The sequence below is a fragment of the Rhinatrema bivittatum genome, chromosome 5 (genome assembly GCF_901001135.1).
Source record: "Rhinatrema bivittatum chromosome 5, aRhiBiv1.1, whole genome shotgun sequence".
NCBI classification, from domain to species: Eukaryota; Metazoa; Chordata; class Amphibia; order Gymnophiona; family Rhinatrematidae; genus Rhinatrema; species Rhinatrema bivittatum.
Genome location: NC_042619.1, coordinates 254,467,599 through 254,487,316, shown reverse-complemented (window position 1 = coordinate 254,487,316; position 19,718 = coordinate 254,467,599). Strand labels below are relative to the sequence as shown.

Below are 19,718 nucleotides of genomic sequence, written 5' to 3'. Positions count from 1 at the left end.
AACGCTTTTAAAATTGACCCCATTGTTTTTGGAAGCCTACCTTAGGAGGAGTCAGTGTTATAAGGCCATTGAGGGAGCACCAATAGGCTCCTCGACTTTTAAGATAGTGGCCTTTGCAGACGATATGTTAGCTCAAATTACTAACCCACTTGGCTCATTGTCTACTTTGATGTGAGAATTCTCCTTTTTGGTTCCTTTTCAAAACTTAAATTATATTTATACAACTCAGAGGCCTTAATGCAGGGCATCCTGGGGATCCAACAGTCAGCTGAGTTTTCAAGATATTATTCCCAATTTGCATCTGCCGAGTCTCTCATGCATATTCATTAAGGAAATCCTGAAAACCTGACTGGCAGTGGGGTCCATGGGACAGGTTTGGGAACCTCTGCTTTAGCAGTTTACCCAAATGTGAAGAATCTGGGGGGGAATGATTTTTCATTGAAGTGAGCTGATGGAGCTTTTAAATATCTGGGTATTGTGCTCCCTTTGGATTTAATTCATTTTTCAGTTTAATATTCCTCCATTAATTGTACAATTAAGACATAAATTACAAGAATTTGCACATTTAAAATGGTCATTATCTCTAGGTGGCTTTATATTTTATGATTGCTTCCACTTATTATTCTTCAGAGAGGCCTAAAAATAACTCATATTTGTCTAGATTCTTGGGGAGAGGGTGCGGGGGTGTGGGGAACCAAGAATTCCCCTCAAGATAATGAAAAGGGATTGGCAGAAGGCAGGTTTGGGACTAGAGGACTAGAACTTAGCTTATATCTGGAGACATCTCAAAAACTGGCTATTTGATCTGTCTCCTTATACTCACTCCTCTTGAGAGAAAAGCGTCTGGCATTCCCTGTTCAATTGAAGTTTATATTGCATGCTAAGGCCTCTATGTTACTGGCACACTTTAAAATGAATATGCCATTTTCTTCTTTATGGGTGGCATGGAGGTTTTCTTGTAACAAATGAAAGTCTAATTTTTTGCCTATACAAGGAAACTCTTAATTTCACTCCAGGTTCGAAGATAAAAGCAATTACTAGCTGAGCTATGAAAGGACTCCATCAGATTTCATATCTAATTACTGAGGAGGGTGCGATGAATCAGTTTTCAGGATCCCAGACAAAAAAATGACCTACACCAAAGTGATATTTTTTTTGCCTATTTCCAATTGCGGCATTACTGGTCAACATTAGGGAAAGACAGTCTAACATGGATTGGGTTCAGCAACAGAAGATATTGCTCAGGATTGATGAATACCATAGAGTAACTATTTCTAGGATTTATAAATCTTTTTAAGGAATTATACCATGTTCAGGGTACACAGACTTACTGGACAAATGTCATTAAATCTTGCTGAGGCTCATTCATCTAAAAGTTCATAAAAATGTACGGGATTTGGTTAATAATGCCAATTTGAAAGAGAGACAGTATACATTTCTGAGATGAAGCTTCATATCCTAAGTTCAGACATTCAAATCTAATATAGCTGATACAAATGTCTGCCACAAGTGTTGTGCTGTTCATCATCAGACATCTGTGTAGCTATGTCATGACTTATTCTGGATGCCCTTTTCTTGAAGGAGGCCCAGATTCATTACAGAGTGACCACAGGGAGGAAAGTATTTCAAAAGATTTCAGCCCATAATAAAAATCAAGCAGTTCTACGTCTAACAAACAGGATACAAAAAAATGTAACCAAGTTTACTGAATAGACTTATTGCTATGTGACATTTTTCCCTTATAAGAGCAATTATTTCAAGGTGCCAGTGTGCTTCGATTTACATATATTTCTATCTTGTTTTAAGGGTGGTAGCGTAAGAAAAAAAAGAGAGAAAAAAACAGGGAGGAGTAGAAGTAGAGGAAGAATGTTTTAATGAAAATAGATTGAATTGCTGCACTGTAGTGCCCATTTCAGGGCCTGTACTGACATCTGCAGGTGAAGAGCACATGGATCAGAGGGGCTTTTCTTATCTTAGTTCGGTCTTTCCTTAACAGTTTACAGTTTCCTCATAAGAGTCGATGCCAGCCCAGTATGGATTTACACAAGCGTTGCTCCCCACGAGACCAACAGCACAGAGACCTTCAGGAGCTGTTGTTCTTGGAAAATACTGGCCATTGTTTTGAAAGCAAAGATAATTTTGTTTCGCCTGCAAAGAGTTTCAGCTAAGCCTGTTTATCAAACAAAACAAATCAAACTATGCGTGAGAATAAGAAAAAGAGATTTATTAGTCATATTAATTGCTAGGACTGACTGAGGTCCTGATTTTAAAAAGCAGTTGCATGCTTAAAATTGGGTTTTACACATACAAATGTACTTTATCCATGTAAGTGGGCTTTTGAAAATTGCTACAACATATGTCATTGAATTGTGCCTAGGATTTACTCGCATAAGTGCACTTTACTTGAGTAAAAGGCTTTTGAAAATTGCTACAATATTAGTTACATTTACATGTGTAAATTCTTTTGAAAATTACCCTCTAAGGGCCTCATTTTCCAAGCACTTTACCGCGTGCGATAAATTCGCAAATCGCGGTAACAGCTGTTAACGCGATTTGCGAATGCAAATTAGTGATTTGGTATTCAGGGGGCGGAGTTGGGGCGGAGCATATGTAAAGCGGGAACCTGTTTATCGTGTGCGGTGAAACAGCCGCAGTGTTAGCGCGGCTGCTATCTACAACCTCAAATTTGCGTTATGGACTGCGCTACGAGCCAAAAAAGGATTATCGCCATCCACGATATGAGAGAGAGAGAGAGAGAGAGAGAGAGAGAGAGAGAGAGAGAGAGAGACTCTCTATGCCCTAGGCAGGTATTTGAATCCCTATGGGAGGGCCACCTACTAACTCGGGGTGGGGATTAGGTATGAGCGTCGGGGGTTGGGGGCCACTTTCGCATTCCACATGAGACCTACGGACAGAACAGTGGTCTCTAGTGCAGATTTGCTAGCCGTCGGAGTGAGGACGCTCACTCCAAGAGGAGATTTGGCCAACGTTCTCTCCACCTAGCATGTTGTTGCCCAGGTAGAGTGTCCATCAAGCTAGGTAGAGAGAACGTTGCCCAAACCACTTCTTGGAGTGAGCGTCCTCACTCCGACGGCCAGCAAATCTGCACTAGAGACCACTGTTCTGTCCGTAGGTCTCATGTGGAATGCGAAAGTGGCCCCCAACCCCCGACGCTCATACCTAATCCCCACCCCGAGTTAGTAGGTGGCCCTCCCATAGGGATTCAAATACCTGTCTAGGGCATAGAGAGTCTCTCTCTCTCTCTCTCTCTCTCTCTCTCTCTCTCTCTCTCAACAGATCAGGTGGTTTAATGGCATTTTATGCTAAATTAAAGTAAGGAAATGAAATTCCAGACAGTTTGTGTTTATTAGGCTCCCAAGGTTCTCTGTAAATAATTTCTTCATTATCTAGGTGTAGGATAGAGCAGGGCTGGTGGAAGCACTAGATGAACTAGGGAACCACCTGAAGCACCACAGGTTTGGGGATGGCTGCTTAGTTCTTCTACCAGCCCTGCTCAGATGTAGTCTTCAGGCAGTGTGCAAGACGCGGGACATGGGAATTACACTTCCTACTTCCCCATTTGTGTGGGCTGGAAGAGAAAATGGTGTCCCATGGGTCCATGGAGGTGGGAAGAAGGCTTAATTAATGTGGCAAGCAGGAGCAGGAGCCATCTGTATGAGCCCTGCAGGTCCAGAAGAAAGGCCCAGGTCAGTGGCGTAGCTAGACAATTTGGCGCCTGGGGCAAGAGACTTCTTCGGCGCCCCCTCCCTCCATCAATGATTTGCATTGAAATCGGTGCTATTTTTCTGCAGAGCCAGGCATTTTGGCGCCCCCTTAGACCCGGCACATATGCTCAGTGTGCATGGAGTTTATACGGTGACTAATTAGCATACATGGCTGTTATTACATCCCGTACTTCCACAAGTTTTTGCAGGATGCGCACAAAAAAAATCCACGCAGAAAAATCAGCAGTCTTATTACATTGGCCTGTCAGATAGCAGCATCACCCCGCCCCCATTAGACCTTCTGAAAGATAAGAGAAACACGATAGTGGCGCATGTGATCACCGTGGAAGTCTCCAAGATCCCAGTCCAGCTCAGTTCACAGATATACTGATTTCCCTGCTGCCGGCGGCTAACACACAACATTCAGTGTCTGACCTGCACTCAGTACACGGTGCTGCAGGGGCCCTCCACGGCGACACACCTTCTTCCTGTACCACCCCCCTTTCCTTTTGGCCGCTACAAAGAGGAGTGCAGTTCTGCAACAACGCTGCTGGACTCCTCTCGTTTGACTAACAGGGAAAGCTCCCAAAAGAAAGGTGGCGCCACCACCGCCTCAGTCAAAACAGAAACCAAGCTCGAATGAGCTTCCGCCCGCCGCGGTCTACTCCAAGCAAGTCCACTCGCCGTCTCCCAGGAAACACCTCTGACTGCCGGCCGGCTCCGCCAATCAGAGGGCAGCAGCAGCGAAGACAGATGAGAGACTGCCGCCAATAGGGGACACGCGCGAGCGAGGTTGGGGAGGCTTCGCGGCCAGTTTTTCTCGGCTACAGTCTGCGCGTGCCAGCGACGGGAACGATTGGGGTTCCTTCCAGTTGTGCGCGACGAGCTATGGTAAACTGCTGCCACGAGGCAGTGCGCGTGGGAATGGAAAAAGTTGGTCGGAGAACGTAACAGGAGCTTTGTGATTCCTAGAGCGTATCCCTCACGCGTTTTGGCGCCCCCTTAGACCCGGCGCCCGGGGCGGCCGCCCACCCCTCGCTTCGCCACTGGCCCAGGTTTCAGGTGGTGGAGCAGTATGGGCTGGGCTGGTGTGGCTGAAGAATGGAGATGCAATGTCTGCAGGTACACGAGGCCCACTACTCAAAGGAGCAGGAGCAATGTTGGCTGTATCTGCATGGCTGAGGAAAAAAAAGGCAATGTTGGCTGGACTCACATGGCAGAAGAGAGAAAGAACAGCACCTGCATGTGTGCAGGATCTGAAGATGCTGGAACTATGTTGATTGGGCCCCTGCCGCTGAAGAGAAGAGGAGCAGCATCAGCAAGCACAGGGTGAAGGAGGAGGAGCAGCATATGCCAAGGGCTGGTGCAAGGGTATAAGGTGTTCTAGGTGAACCTTACAACCTTATGCACCTCCCACCCCTGGACCTCCCCATATAAAATTTAAAATTATGCAGTTATAATAAGATTTTACATGAAAAAGGACATTTTCAGGTAAAACTATCACAAAACATGTAAATTATATTTACATGTACTACTGTGGTGACAACCAAAAAACTTGCAAAAAAGACACTTGAAAACCATATGGTATTAGGCCTGTTGTAATGCGGGCTTGGTCCTTAGAAAGCCATAAGTTATCTGAATTGCAATTACAATATAGTAAACCTGCCATACCAAAACAGCACTAACTGCCAGCACTCAAACAGTATCAACCCTTACTTATGAAAAGGCAGCGCTGCAAATATATCAGGTCCCAAAACACCAATGTAACTCTAATTAGGAAAACAGAACAAGGCAAGCTGCTGTATAGATCCCTACACAGAAACTATATGCTAGCATAGTGCTTCTCAAGCTTTTTTCTTTCGGGACACATCTAACAGATGCTCCCGGAGCAAGGCTGCTTTTCGCGCCCTGCTCCGGGAGGGGGGGAGAAGAGATGACAGTGGCGAAGCAACTTATTTTTAGCTTTTAAGTTTTTTTCGCTTATTTTTTGGATTCGCCGCTGTCATCTCTCCCACCCCCCCCTCCCGGAGCAAGGCAGCTTTTCGCGCCCTGCTCCGGGAGGGGGGAGAAGAGACAAGCGGCGAAACAACTTACTTGCACGGGGGAAAGCAGTCTCCGTGGCAGCCCCAGTGCTCTCCCCTCCTCCCGAAGCCAAAAAAAAAAAAAAAAGCTTTTTTTTTTTTGGCTTCGGGAGGAGGGGAGAGGACTGGGGCTGCCACGGAGACCGGCACCCATGATCGCGGCCGGGGCAGGTGAGCGGGGGCTGGGGGAAAGCTTGCCACCTACCCTTACCCATGCCTCTACCGCCTGGGTCAGGGTAGGCGGTAAGTTTGCAGGTTAAACGCGCGACAAAACGGCAGGGAAAGGTAGCGTTAGTCGGGGCGCGGGTTACGGGATGCTAGGGGAATAGCTAATTGGCTCGTTTGCATGCAATATCGAGCTAATTCGCTCGTTTGCATGCAATATACATGCCGCGGGCGGAAGGGGTTACCCGGGGAATTTAGGACGCGGTAGGAGTAGGTTAAAGGGGATTCGGGATCGCAGGAAGGGCTAACGCGGCCGGAACGAGAGTTAAAAGCAGCTTAGGAGCAGGGTAAACGCGGCCGCACTTTACAGGATAGGCCTGTGAGTTAGCAAGGATTGGACTGCCTCCGATCTAAGCTGCTCTGTTGCTTCCTAGCTGCCACAAGAAGCTCTCTCTCTGCCCTTCGGGGTAATTCATCGCTAATCTGGATACCCGCTCCTCGGGGGCCCCTCTGCTCTCTTTCAGGTACCTATCTTGGGATACCGGGTTCTCGCTCCTCGAGGGCCTGCTCTCCCTAATCTGGTGCCTACTACTGAACCACTTCTGCCTGCCAGGATCTTCATCAATACAGCTTTCTACTTCAGTGAGTACTAACCCTGTCAGTCTGTCTCACCTTCAGCTTCAGCACTCGAGTCTTCATCCGGGACCTTCCTCTGCTACCTTGTGCTGCCTATCATCTACTCAAGTGTGGGACTGCTCTCCTCTGCTGAGGACTCCTGGACTACTTCTACTGGATTACCTCATTGCTGTCCGCTCCCCGGGCAGTACCATCAAGCTGAATAATAAATACAAATTTTCTGTGTCTGCGTGTATAGTCTAGCCTAGTACTGCGGTTCCTCACGGGGCTCCTTCCCATGGGAGTGGCCATCACCGCAGTACCCAAGAATCCACTGCTGGTGGTGTTACAATAGGCTTAATCATATATTGGGGAGTATAGCGCTAGAGAATTCTCGAATCCTTGTGATGAATTAATCAAGAAAAATGAAGCCTTGGATTAAGCGTTTTCAGCTTTAATTCATAGATGTTTAAATAGAGGTGTCAATCCCCCGACACAGACCATGTTTCGCCACATGGGCTGCATCGGGAGGGACAGATGCCCAGAAAAACCACTGTAAGTGACAAAGGGGCTTAACACGTGGCTTGATAATCATGTCCAAATGCTCTATCAGGAGAAAACGCCAAGGTTGAAGAAGGGGTGCCTTGCGGAGGGCAATCCAAGTAATAGAAAACAAGTTCCAAGGGAAGTAACTAAGTGCAGTCGACTTGCTGACCAAAACTAATCTTGAAGGGAAACTCTGAAGACGTGGAACAATGGTGTCTCAGGTCTTCTCTTTCTGTGCTCAGCAAGAGCAACAACAAGAATGTCTTATGGCCGGAAAGTAAAAATCACTTAACTCCACCAGTTATTCTCCCTTCCACTTGTGGCTGATACTCAGCTTGCCACCAACCTACCCTATGGGAAAGGCTGCTTCTGCACTCCCCTGCTGCAGCCAACCAATGATCTGGAGTATGTCTTCTCCTTTTTTTCTCTTGCATGTTTCTTAAACTTATGCTAATCAAAAGAAAACAAAAGTAAAGTAATGAGTACTTTCCTGTCAGCTGTCTTCAGGCCACAATGGAGGGGGGTGGAGGAAGGGGAGAGGAATGAAGGACCTAGCATCATCAGACCTCTCTCACTTAAAGGGTAGAAGCACACCAAGGCTTCCAAATCCCTTCTCACCACACTTAACCAGGAGGATAGCCTTTACAGACTTGACCACTCCAGGGAATAGCATTTCTCCACAAATCATCCGAATGCAGGTTTGGCACCTCTGCCGTCTGCTGGAGACAGAGAATACTGAGCAACTGCAGATGCCTTTTCTTTCCTGTCTGTCTGCTGGTAGGGGAGAAATACCATTCATCTGGACTGATCTGTAGGATGATAAAGAACATACATGTAAGCAAATGTAAGTATTTACATCTGTATACATGTATATAAATTGGATAAATGTGTTGTTTGTGTGTGTGTGTGTGTGTGTGCAAGTGTGTAGGAGTAATTCACACTTTGGAAACACTTGTACAAATACTCCTACCAGTTAATTTTCCTTAATGTTAATGGAGATACATTTTAAGGGTGAGTGTGCAGGCCGATGCAATAGCAGCTCACGTAAAACAGGTGCTTATGATTGAGCTGTCCTATCGTGCACCCTCCCACCTCTCTTGGGTGTGCAATGCATTATTTAAATGAGGGGTTGGGCTAAAAAGGAGGCGCTAGGGAAAATTGTGCATCCCTAGCACATCCTCAGTATCGGGCACACGGGAAAAGTGGCCGTCAGTGCAGGCTGGGAAAACGGATGCTCAATACAAGTGTCTGTTTTACCCCTCCACTGGCACAAGATACCAGCACAAGATACACGGCCTGGACTGTCTATATTGTGTGCCCAGAATTTCTTTTTTCAAGACTTTTTTTCCTACTTCAATCTGCTTTCTGTGGTTCCTCCTACTTAGTGGGTGACGATACTAAGTGGAGGAATCACAGAACGCAGGAATTTTTCTTTTTTAAGTGAGCTCTTGAGCATGGCTAAAATTTGCCGCATTAAATGGGCGCATTGGCTGCATGGGAAATTTTTTGAATCGCGAGGATTAGCTAATAGCCTCATGTACATGGAATTTATATGTGATGAGCGCTATTAGCTAAGCACTTGATTGGATGTACATTTTGGAAGTGCTAATCCCTGCATTGCATTGGGGGTTATGCACGCGCGTCAACCCGTGCGCTGGCCCCAGCACACGGTATTGCATCGGCTATTGTGCTTCACGTTAAAGCGCCGCTTCCTTCAGCACCATGGATACCTCCTGACTGCGGGCCCACGCGTGCGGCTCTTTTAGCGTGGTGACATTTACGAGAGTTAGCCGGTACGTGAGCGCCATGACGTTGCCTGGGGGGGGGGGGGGGGGGGGGGGCGGGCCTTCGGTTATATGAATGCGCGTGCGCGGCGCATCCCGTGACCCACTGGACAGTGAGAAGGAAGATGGCGCTGAAGGCGATCCGGGGGATGGTGAACGGGGCTATGAGCGAGTTCTCTTCCTCGTCCTCATCTGCTGGGGCCCGGGAGCACGCGCAGGCCGTGAGCAGGGATTACCTTTCCCAGCCCCGCCTCAGTGAGTATCCCGGGATGGAGAAACTGTCACAGTTGAGATGGGGCTGTCACAGCACCCCTGTGGGGAAGGGGAAGAACCCCCGTCACTGCTCTTCTGGAGTGAGGGAAGGCGACAGAAAACCCTGTTACTGTAATTCCGGGGTTTAGCTTTCGGGAGATGGGGCAGGCAGACCCTATCACACCACCCTGCGGAGGGAGGGAGGGAGGCTTGACAGAGCTTGTTATGGAGGTGAGAAGAGGAGACATACGAGCCCGTCTGTCTCCCCTTATGGAGTTGGAGAGTAATGGGATACAGAGCTGGCTCTGAGCTCCAATCCTATCTCAGTGAGAATCTTTGGAGAAAGGGGACATGACCCATCACAGAATCCCAGCCACCCTAGTGAGAAAGACAGATAGATAATTTCTGCTTTTTAACACTAGATGCCTTTTTTTTTTTTTTAATGAAAAGTTGCTTACAATGAGTCTGCAGCTAACTCAGCATTTCCCCAATGTTATGAGTAATAGGGGCCCTAACAAATTCTGGTTTCAAATGGTTCTTGCTACTGAGGGAGAATCTTTCACAAATATTGCATCGTGTGACAGGATGCTTGTCCCTGGCTTAATTGCAACTCTTTACTGCACAAGGCTGAGGTGGTTCGAATTTGTACATTCGCTATGTATTACTAATTGAAAATAAAAACACAGCTTTTATCTGCAAGTTGGCAAATGTGATTCTTACAAGTAGTTAGTATTCGTATTACTTTGTTCTGAATCTTTCTGAGCACTTGATAGTAGGTTGGATTCACTAACATTTTTCTTGCATTCAGTCTCTTGGGAGAAAACTTAGTAAATCAGACTCAATATTGTGTACTATTTTAGATTAATTAAAGTTGGATGCAACATCTTGTAAAAGCTGGATTCCATGAATTTGCTATTAACATATTTGGCCCATTTCTACATTTGAGGAAAAATGAGAACTAGTTTGTGAAACTGTTCTTCCTTTTATCAGCAGACTAGTGTGCTGCTTCTTGGATTCCTTGCCCTGTGATAATGCTGCAAATTGATGTTGAATGAATGCATTATGGAATAAACGTCTTTTACAAAGGGGAGAAACCAGTTTTACATCAGGATTGCCCTGCTGATGAAAATCAACAGGAGACAGAATTTACTTCTAATACATCATTGTATATTAATATTTTGAGAAAATGTTTATTGTAAGAACATTGCCATCATATTTAAGCATTTTACCATTTACTTAGAAAATATTTTCCAGTGACATAGCTGTGTGTCTTGGGAAGTGAGCGATGGCACCCCAACTCCATTACTTCATAAAATGAAATGAAATTACTCACTGTGACCTTCAGCAAATCAAGACCTCAGGCATTCTGTAAGACCATGACTTGCAACCATATGATTAATGAGTACACAATGACAGTGTTATAAAAGGGGGGGAAATGAGGTTTGGAAGGCTTAAGGTTCCTGTAAAATGTAAGCAAAGCAAATATCATGCAACAAACAGCTTTTTTCTGAAAAGTCTCATTGTCAGAAATCCTGATTACTGCACATCAGTACTGAGGGTTAAAAGCTGCCACAATATTCATTGTTCTTTTCTCCAGGTATTGACTTTCCTTTGATCTGGATTAAGTCCATCATAGGCACGCAATTTTAATTAAATGATTTGCTTCACAGTAACCAGGTTATGTGTATTATTTAAAGAGTGCTGGTGCCCTCATATTAAACAATTGGCATGCAAAGTTTCAGAAAGGGAAGAGAAAATCAGAAATTGTGATACTGCTTCAAAGTGTCTAGTTTTCCCTGGAAAAAACTCTTGTCTGAGTGGTGAGGGTGTATGTGTGAGACATTGTTTCCAGAGGTGCAGGGCTGATCTTTTTACTGGAACTTTTGTGATGGGAGAAGTGATGGCTAGGTTTATGCAATATGCCATGTTTTGTGGTTATACCACATCTGCTAAAAGGGGGAAGTATTCCATTTTAATCAGCAGCAGTGTATTACAAGTGCACAAGTCTAGCTCTGTGCTGGGAGTGGAAATGGCATAATCTTGGATTTGTACAATGTTTTCACAACAATAAGAGTTTCTCTTCCTGCTGTTTGAGCTCATAATAATTTAGGTTGTTGTAAGGGTCACACTGGGGCAGATGAACACCCTACATTTTTGGGTTACAATCACTTGATTCAAAGATATGATTTAAAAAAAAAATCTTTTCTTTCTTGTCTACATTTCCTTTCAGGGACTGTAAGAAAACCAGCTATGTTAATGATTCCCAGCTATACATAACAGTGGCACCTTAAGATGCAGCTGCTGATATAGACTAAACAATTAAGACCCAACTTAGCGGATCTGTTTTTCAACATGATTTTTTTTTCCTTATGAGAGCAGAGCTCATGCATTGCCTTCTGCTTCCATAGACAGAAGAAAAACCTTTGTACAAGAAACAAATCTTTAATTACACGATACAGTCTGCTGTCCACCGTTCCACCCACAGGTCTAAAGTTTTCATGATTGTGCATCCCATCCCTTTACCTCACAGTTGCTGCACTTTAAGTTCCCCCATTTATGGCTGTATGGTTATCCAGCCTGCAGGTGTGGAGCCCACACAGCACCCTCTAATCTCAAAGCATCCTGTGGAAATGCCACCTTTTCTTCACCGTATATAATAGAATTTCATTTATCCATCAACAAACTGTTGCTGCTTTTGTTGACACCATAAATATTATAGTGTTGACATAATATATAAGAACCAAGGTTGTCAGACTAGACTAGAAACATTGCCTGCATACAGTAAACTAAGACTGGTGCAGATGATTCCTGTTGCTTTTGTTTTAGCTGACATTCACTGTTTTATTCCTGTATTTTCTGTTCCCCTTTTAATGATCCTGACAGAGCTTGTTGCTGGAAGTTTTCTTTTGTCTCCTGAAGCATATTTCTTCTATTGTAAAGAATAACTTGACTCCATTTGAATAAGAATTTACAGATATACTAATAACAGGTTTAGTTTGCTTCTCAGGCAGATGTTTTTAGCTGTAGTTTCCAGTGTCTGTTACACATGAGTAAACCGGTTCATGCTCATGTTTTTCCTCTGGTGATGTTTGCAGAACTTTGTGGCTTAACACTTGTCAGCTTTCTGATGACAGAAAAGATGAGGCAGAGTTCAAACACAAGACTCACCCTGTTTTGGAGAAGAGCATTCAAGTAGAACTGGAAGAAGGGAAGGGTTTCTGATAGAGCAGGGAGCCTCTGGATAGTGGACAGATCTCTTATGGTAAAAGTCCTTCTCACTTTCCAAGAAAGGCATTTTCTTAGAGGGCAGCTTTGAAAGCCTTTTACCCAGGTAAATTGCCCCCCTCTGCCCAGATAACATCAGTTGTAGGTTTCCACAGCATGCAAGCTTGTAGCCCTGTTAAACAGAGGCCTTTCTGGGGTGTGTTTAGATTGATTTTGAAATGCATGTTTGCTGCTTTGCTTTTGCTTGGCTGTCCGCAGAAGCAGCAGGTTCAAAGTACAAGTGTGTGTGTGTGTGCTGCAGCCACTAATATTAAAAAGGAAACAGGAGGCTTCCTTATGGAAACTGGCCACAGGGCACACAGGCTGAGTGCCTGTGCACATTGCAGATAATGTGAGCTGGTCAAACTTGTCCCCCTTATGTAGAAAAGTAGATTCTCTGAAGGGTCCCTATGAGACACTCTCCTGTAAGATATTGTGTTCCATGTTTTGATATTGTCTGTCGGAGAGCTTCATTAGCTGCTCAGACTAGAGAATGTGGCTCTGTTAGAAAATAAGATTGCTTGAATTCAATGAGATGTAGGCCTCTCTGCAATTTGCCAAAAACTAGTTTAAATATTCGGTGTGCTGGTTCTTATGACTAGGTAAACAAAGAAACATGGGGTAACCTGCATGGCGCAGCAGATTCTACCATAAGCTTGCTGGGCAGACTAGAAGGACCATTTGGTCCTTTTCTGCTGTCATTACCATGTTGCTAGGTCTAACTTTGTGGCTTGAGCCTTTTTATTCCTTTACATACCCATCCCTTTTAAATATTTGAACTGTCTGTTGGGGGGGGAAAGAGAGGACTGGAAGGGGGTTGTTTATTTTCAACTCCAACACAGTGCCTTGAGCTTCATTAATAACGTATATTCAGTTCCTTGTTGCTGACTGCATTTAAACAAACCTGAGAGAACCCTGTGTACTTGCTCCTTTTAGAGGACCAAATTAAGATCTGAAATGTCTCTGCTCGCACCCAACCTTGTCAGATGTCCCTACAGAATCATTTCATGTCTAGCACCTATCTGTTTCTTTTCAGCTCAAGATGCTGGCTGGCATTGCCAGTGGAAAATTCCAACTCTGACAGCTGTGTGTGAATGAAAGCATCTCAGCTTGACATGGTTGTTTGCACCGTACTGGTTGGAAGGCTATGAGTGTGACATTCTGTGATGCCAAGTGGTTGAATTTTAAGATGGTGGTATCAGATGTTGCTCGGTGATGGGAAGAGTTGTTTGCTAAGGCTTTTGATTAGCACATAACCTGACACCAGGCTGTGTACTGATACATGCACAGAGCATAGTAGGTATCAGCTTATTGGTGCTTTCTGCTCTTTTCAGCCTACAGGACAGTGTCTGGAGTTAATGGGCCGCTGGTCATTTTAGATCAAGTTAAGGTAAGATTTGCATGTCTGTGTTTTAGAGGGATGGGGCACAGGTGTAATATATATGGGGCATTTTTGTAGATATGTAAAGAATGTGAAGATCTTCACAATTTGTAGGGCTGGAAAAATCCTGAGAACCAGGTCGCCTGATGCCTAAAATTCAGAAAAACAAAAAATAAAAGTAAAGGAGAAGAAGCAAACAATATAAACAACTAAACTAACAAAGGGTAAATAAGAAAATACACCAACTAGCAACACCAAGAAAAGAGTGAAAAAGTGAGAAAAAAAGGAAAAAGTTTCCTAGGCCCTAAAAATGTTTGATTGGTACCTAAGTGATCTACATGCATTTCCACCCCTGCCAATCAGTAAATATTAGTAATCTAGTTCAGATCTTCTTTCTTGCACTCACTGTTTTCATTGGTAGGCTTATGAAGCTTTTTGCTTCCTGCTCTTCCTGCTATCAGTTTGTCACTTTGTTCTGTTCAGAGACGTGGTACAGCTGAAGCAAAAGTGATATACTAGCTGTATGAACAGAAGAGGCAAGGTAGCGGCAGACATGGACTAACCTCCAAAACCCTTGATGGGGGGGCACCAAGTATAGTCTGGGTCACAACCAGAACTGCATTTTCCATTAGGCACAGCAAGCATATGCCTAGAGGCACCTGTGCTCAGGGTACCCCATACTTGGATATCACATTGGTGTGTGTTTTCCACTCCCCTCCCTGCCGTGCAGTCCTCTCCTCCCTCCAATTGGGAGGGGATGAGTGAAGCTGCTTAAGATCCCTAGGGGTGGGAGAGAGAAATTTGTCCCTGGTCACTGAAGGCTCAAATTACTAAATACTGGCAGAGCCACACAGATGTTTTAGCCACTTCAGGAGGTTTACACAAGGGTACGCTCTGAATAGGTCAGTCACATTGCATGGTTTTGTGTCTACATACAAAGTACCTTTCACAAACTAGGATTTAGGTTTTCTGGCAATATTTATTTTGGGCCTGTGTAAGCATTGCCTAGTTACTTTTGTATCCAGATCTCAAAAAGTAATGTTGAACTCTGTATAAATTCAAAATGATAGAAAACCTTTCTTTGTCACCCACTGAAGGACCCTTTTATCCAGAAATCTTTGTACATCTTCTGCATTTTTCTATTAGTACAAATGAGTATTTGCTTCTGACTAGTTATGCAGATAAATCAGGGTTGTCATGTTCTATATTCTTTTTTTTTTTTTTTAATTTGTAAAGTTTTATTGGTATTCTCATACTGCTATAAAGAAAGAGAGTGGCCGACAGCTTTTCCTTCCTGCATTTAATTTTTATACTACATAGAATGCAGTGGGCTGTATTGTCAGAGTTTTTCCTTTTGTGTTTTATCTCACAGTTTCCTAAATATGCTGAGATTGTCCACTTGACCCTACCGGATGGCACCAAGAGGAGTGGACAGGTTTTGGAAGTCAGTGGCTCGAAAGCTGTAGTCCAAGTAAGGAATGCAGTATTTATCTGTCACAGCTAGCCAGCCTGTTGCAATAAGCTGGAACAAACTTGGTTTGGTTTTTGGGGGTTTTTTGGCCCAGTTGTACATGTTAATGGTTAGTGCTGCACTTGATATTTCTTGGGCCATTCTTGCTGTGACTCTAGTTAATTGTTTTCTTATTTTTAAAGCCTGTAGTTGAAGGGGATATTCCCCGAGTTTTGATGTCAGTGATTCTTGGTTCCTTGTACTCCGAGCTGTATTATGCTGGAATTACATGTAAAGCTTGTAGGGGATCTCCATTTTTCACTGATGCTGTATTAAACTTTTATTAAGAAATTGTGCCCACTACTGGAACCTCTTCCAGGCTATTCTCTGTGGACTGGACTATTGCAATTCCTTATATGTGGGGCTCCCTATGACTGTGCTGTGCCCTCTTCAGCTGGTTCAGAATGCTGCAGCTTGCATATTGATGGGGACGTCTATGTGAGAACATAGAACTCCCATCCTTTTTGAGCTCCATTGGTTGCCTATCAAATGGCAAATCCTTTACAAGCTCGTCTTAATCATCTTTAAATTAATTCATGGTGATACTGATTGCTGAGTGAGCTCAGTCCTCAGGATTTACAGGCCCTCTCGGTCTTTGAGATCTGAAGGTAAAAACCTCCTAGAGGCGCCATTGATAAAACTGGTCCATTTGACCATTATGAGGGACAGATCATTCTTAGCAGCTGGTCCAATGTTTTTGAATTCCCTGCCCAGTGCTGTCCGGGCCCTGGTCTGTGAAGTCCTTTAAGAAGGCTTTAACAACATCTATTCAAAAAGACATTTATAGTACCTCAAATAGTGACGTATTAAATTGTTTTTCCTTGGCAGAGGAGATTTTTTTTCCTACATGTTATGTTCATGTTTAATATGTATGTTCTTGCTGTGTAAGCTGCTTTGAACGTTTGTGGTGAATACAGTTTATAAATTTTGCTAAATTGAATTCCCTGTACGTACCCGGATCAATCCAGGACAGCTGGGTTTTGCCTCCCCACCAGCAGATGGAGACAGACAAGATCTTGCGGACCTCCAGCAGATGGTGGAGATGCAAAACCCTGAGTCTGTGAGGTGTGTTAGTTTAAATTTACTCTAAATTTCTTCTTTAAAATTTTTTTCTTTCTCTGTGAATTTGGCTGAAGAGGATTTCGCCTTAGTCTCCCGGGGGTTGGCAGGTCCTGGTGGGACCATCCCTCCGGTAGTTGAGGCAGCACAGCAGAGGGTTGGGAACCTTGTACCTGCAGTACCTGGGGGTGATACCGGGGGGCCCGGATCACTCACCCCCAGCGCGAAGGCGATTGGAGCCGCTTCTTTGTAAAAAAAAAAAAAGAGAAACTAGTAAGTTTTTATTTTTTGTGTACTAGCCCGGCGTTTTCCCTTCCCTTTGCCGTTGCGTTTGCGCTGTCCCGTCCCGCAGCTGGCTGCTTTCTTTCGGCGATGCACTTGATTCCGGAGTCGGGGCTAAATTTAGTCCGAGGTCATGCCACGTGGCGCGGCCTGCTCGGCTTGCGGCAGCGCACGCGTGTGACTGTCCCGGACCGGCATTTGTACTGCCTGTATTTCGGGAGTGGAGGGAACTTTGGCAGTCCCGACCACGATTTCCAGTGGCAGTGGTTCCCGATCGCGCAGGGCACCTGCAAAAGAGCCTGGGAGGCTCGTTCAGAAGCGGCAGCCCCCAGACCCTTTCCGCCTCAGCGCGGGAATGGAGGCCATCTTGGGAACTTTTAGGTAGCAGGAGATGGCAGCCTTGAGGGCGGGGAGTGGACCCCCCCCCCTGTCACTGCGGCCGGGGACCTCCGGGGGAGGCGAAGATCAGGTCGAGAGAGAGCAGTCTTCGGGGAAGGACACAGAGGGGGCCTCGAAGGGGTCTTCTTCTTCTTACTCTTCCAATTGGTCTGGTTGCTCCGTAAGGTCCTGAAAACCCACAAACCGATGAAGCATCGCGGGCGGCCCCAGGTGCCGAGGGGGTGGATAAGGGGGCCTCTGGGACACAGAAGCGTTGCCTGGCGATGGAGGACCCGTCAAGGGCCAAATGTCCCCTCCTGTCTCTTGCCTATCCGGAGGACAGTACACAGTCGAACAGTTCGGATGGGGATGCAACCCCCTCTGGATCAGGGGTGGGACGCAGATCAGAATGACCAGCTCCAGCCGGCTATGCAAGGGAGCACAGCTGCCGTCAACGGTGATGACGCCAAGGTTGTCCGGCTGTTCTGTCGGGATGAGCTGGTTCCCCTTATTCTGCCAATTCTGGAAGAATTGGGGATTGAGGTCCCTCCGGAGGACCCTCAGTTGGGCACTTTTGATCCGGTAATGAGGGGCTTGAGGGGTCGGCCAGGTCCTTCCCATTCCTTATATCGGTCACGGACCTATTGTTCCGAGAGTGGGACACTCTCGATCTGGGCTTGAAGGTCGGTCGAGCTATGGATAAATTGTACCCGCTCCAGGATGAGGCTCTGGATCTCCTTAAAGTTCCCAAGGTCGATGCTGCAGATGCTGCAGTCTTGGCAGTGACGAAGAAGACCACCATTCCAGTGATGGATGCTACAGCATTGAAGGATGTGCAGGATCGCAAGTTGGAGTTCCAGCTTAAGAAGATCTTTGATGTCTGCGCTGGGGGTCCGTGCTGCCATGTGCAGCAGCTTCGCGCTTCGAGCGGGACTCCGGTGGGTGCAAACTCTGCAATTGATGTCCTCACTATCTGCGGAAGAAGCGGCGCAAGCGAGTCGACTGGAGGCTGTCATAGCCTACAGTGCAGATGCTTTTTACGACCTTCTGAGGACCTCGGGCCGAGCTATGGTCTCTGCGGTCTCAGCTTGCCGCCTCCTTTGGCTTCAAAACTGGGCGGCAGATGTTTCTTCTAAGGCTCAGCTTGGTTCCATGCCTTTCAAGGGGCGGTTGCTGTTTGGCCAACAGCTGGAGGATTTGATTAAATCACTGGGAGAGAACAAGGTCCACAAGTTGCCGGAAGACAGACTGCGGATGCAGGGGTCTTCTCCTCAGAGACCAAGATTCCGGGGGAATCATCATTTTTGCTCCTCCCACTCTTCAGGTTCCTCGTTCTGCCTAGCTACGGGCGGCAGCATTCCTGGAATCAGTCCTTTCGGGTTTGCTGACCCAACAGACGGGGGGACCCCTGCAGTCCCATGGAAATCTCAAATCTGCTCAATGAAGTGAGGGCGGTCCACTCCTCTGTTCCAAGGATAGGAGGAAGGTTGTCCCTCTTTCTAGGGGAGTGGGCCAGTATAACCTTGGATCAATGGGTCCTCCAAATCATTGAATGAGACTACGCGTTAGATTTTGCACGGCCGCTTCAGGAGCATTACCTGGTGTCTCCATGCACTTACCATAAAAAACATCTGGCGGTTCGAGAGACCCTGCACCGCTTAAAAGACCTAGGAGCCATCGTTTCCGATGGCGAGCGAGACGAGGGAGTTACTCCATCTACTTTGTGGTGCCCAAGAAGGATGGTACTTTCCGCCCCATACTAGACTTAAAAAGCATCAATCGGAAGCTGAAGGTACCCCGTTTTTGCATGGAGACTCTCCGGTCTGTGATAGCGTCTGTGCATAAGGGGGAGTTCCTTGCTTTGTTGGACCTGACGGAAGCTTACTTGCACATTCCAATTCATCCGGACCATCAGCGATACTTCCGCTTCGCGATTCTCTGCCAACACTTCCAGTTTTGCGCCCTACCATTTCGTCTGGCAACAGTGCCCAGAGTGTTTAGCAAGGTCATGGTGGTCGTGGCTGCGGCCCTGAGGAAGGAGGGGATTCTAGTACATCCCTACTTGGACGATTGGCTGATTCAGGCGTAGTCGGCGGACGATTGTTGAGCATCGGTCCTCAAAGTTCTTCTAATGCTCAGCTCATTAGGTTGGGTAGTCAACCCGAACAAAAGTCATCAAACTCCTTCCCAGTCCCTGGAATTTCTGGGAGCGCGATTCGACACGGTCTTGGGGAAGGTCTGTCTCACCAAGGAACGACTGTCCAAGCTTCTTACTCAAGTGGAGTTGTTGCGATCCAAGCCTCGTCCCAATGCTTGGGATTACTTGCAGGTCCTGGGTTCGATGGCCTCCACGATCGATCTGTGCCTTGGGCCTTTGCGCATATGCGTCCTCTTCAATTAGCCTTGCTTTCCAGATGGAATCTCCTTTTGCAGCAATTTCATCTAGTCCTGCCCCTGATGGATGCGGCGTGCTCCAGTCTGCTGTGGTGGCTTTTGCCGCACAACTTGCACCGGGGGGTGGATTTGGAGATTCCTTGTTGGATTGTGGTGACCACAGATGCCAGTCTCTCCGGGTGGGGAACGGTTCATCAGGACAAAGCACTCCAGGGCCGGTGGACCAGACAGGAGGCCTCTGGGTCGATTAATCGCTTGGAAACCAAAGCTGTGCGGTTAGCA

At 46.0% G+C, this 19,718-nt stretch overlaps 1 protein-coding gene across 1 annotated transcript in view; it reads left to right on the top strand.

The window, feature by feature from the left end:
• The first annotated feature begins 9,011 nt into the window (after window positions 1-9,011).
• Window positions 9,012-19,718, top strand: part of ATP6V1B2 (ATPase H+ transporting V1 subunit B2) — a 32,821-nt gene continuing 22,114 nt past the window's right edge. The window contains exons 1-3 of the mRNA XM_029603873.1: window positions 9,012-9,171; window positions 13,767-13,822; window positions 15,186-15,284. Coding sequence (XP_029459733.1) covers window positions 9,042-9,171; window positions 13,767-13,822; window positions 15,186-15,284 — 285 coding nt within the window. The 5' untranslated portion in view covers window positions 9,012-9,041. The remainder of the gene's footprint in view (window positions 9,172-13,766; window positions 13,823-15,185; window positions 15,285-19,718) is intronic.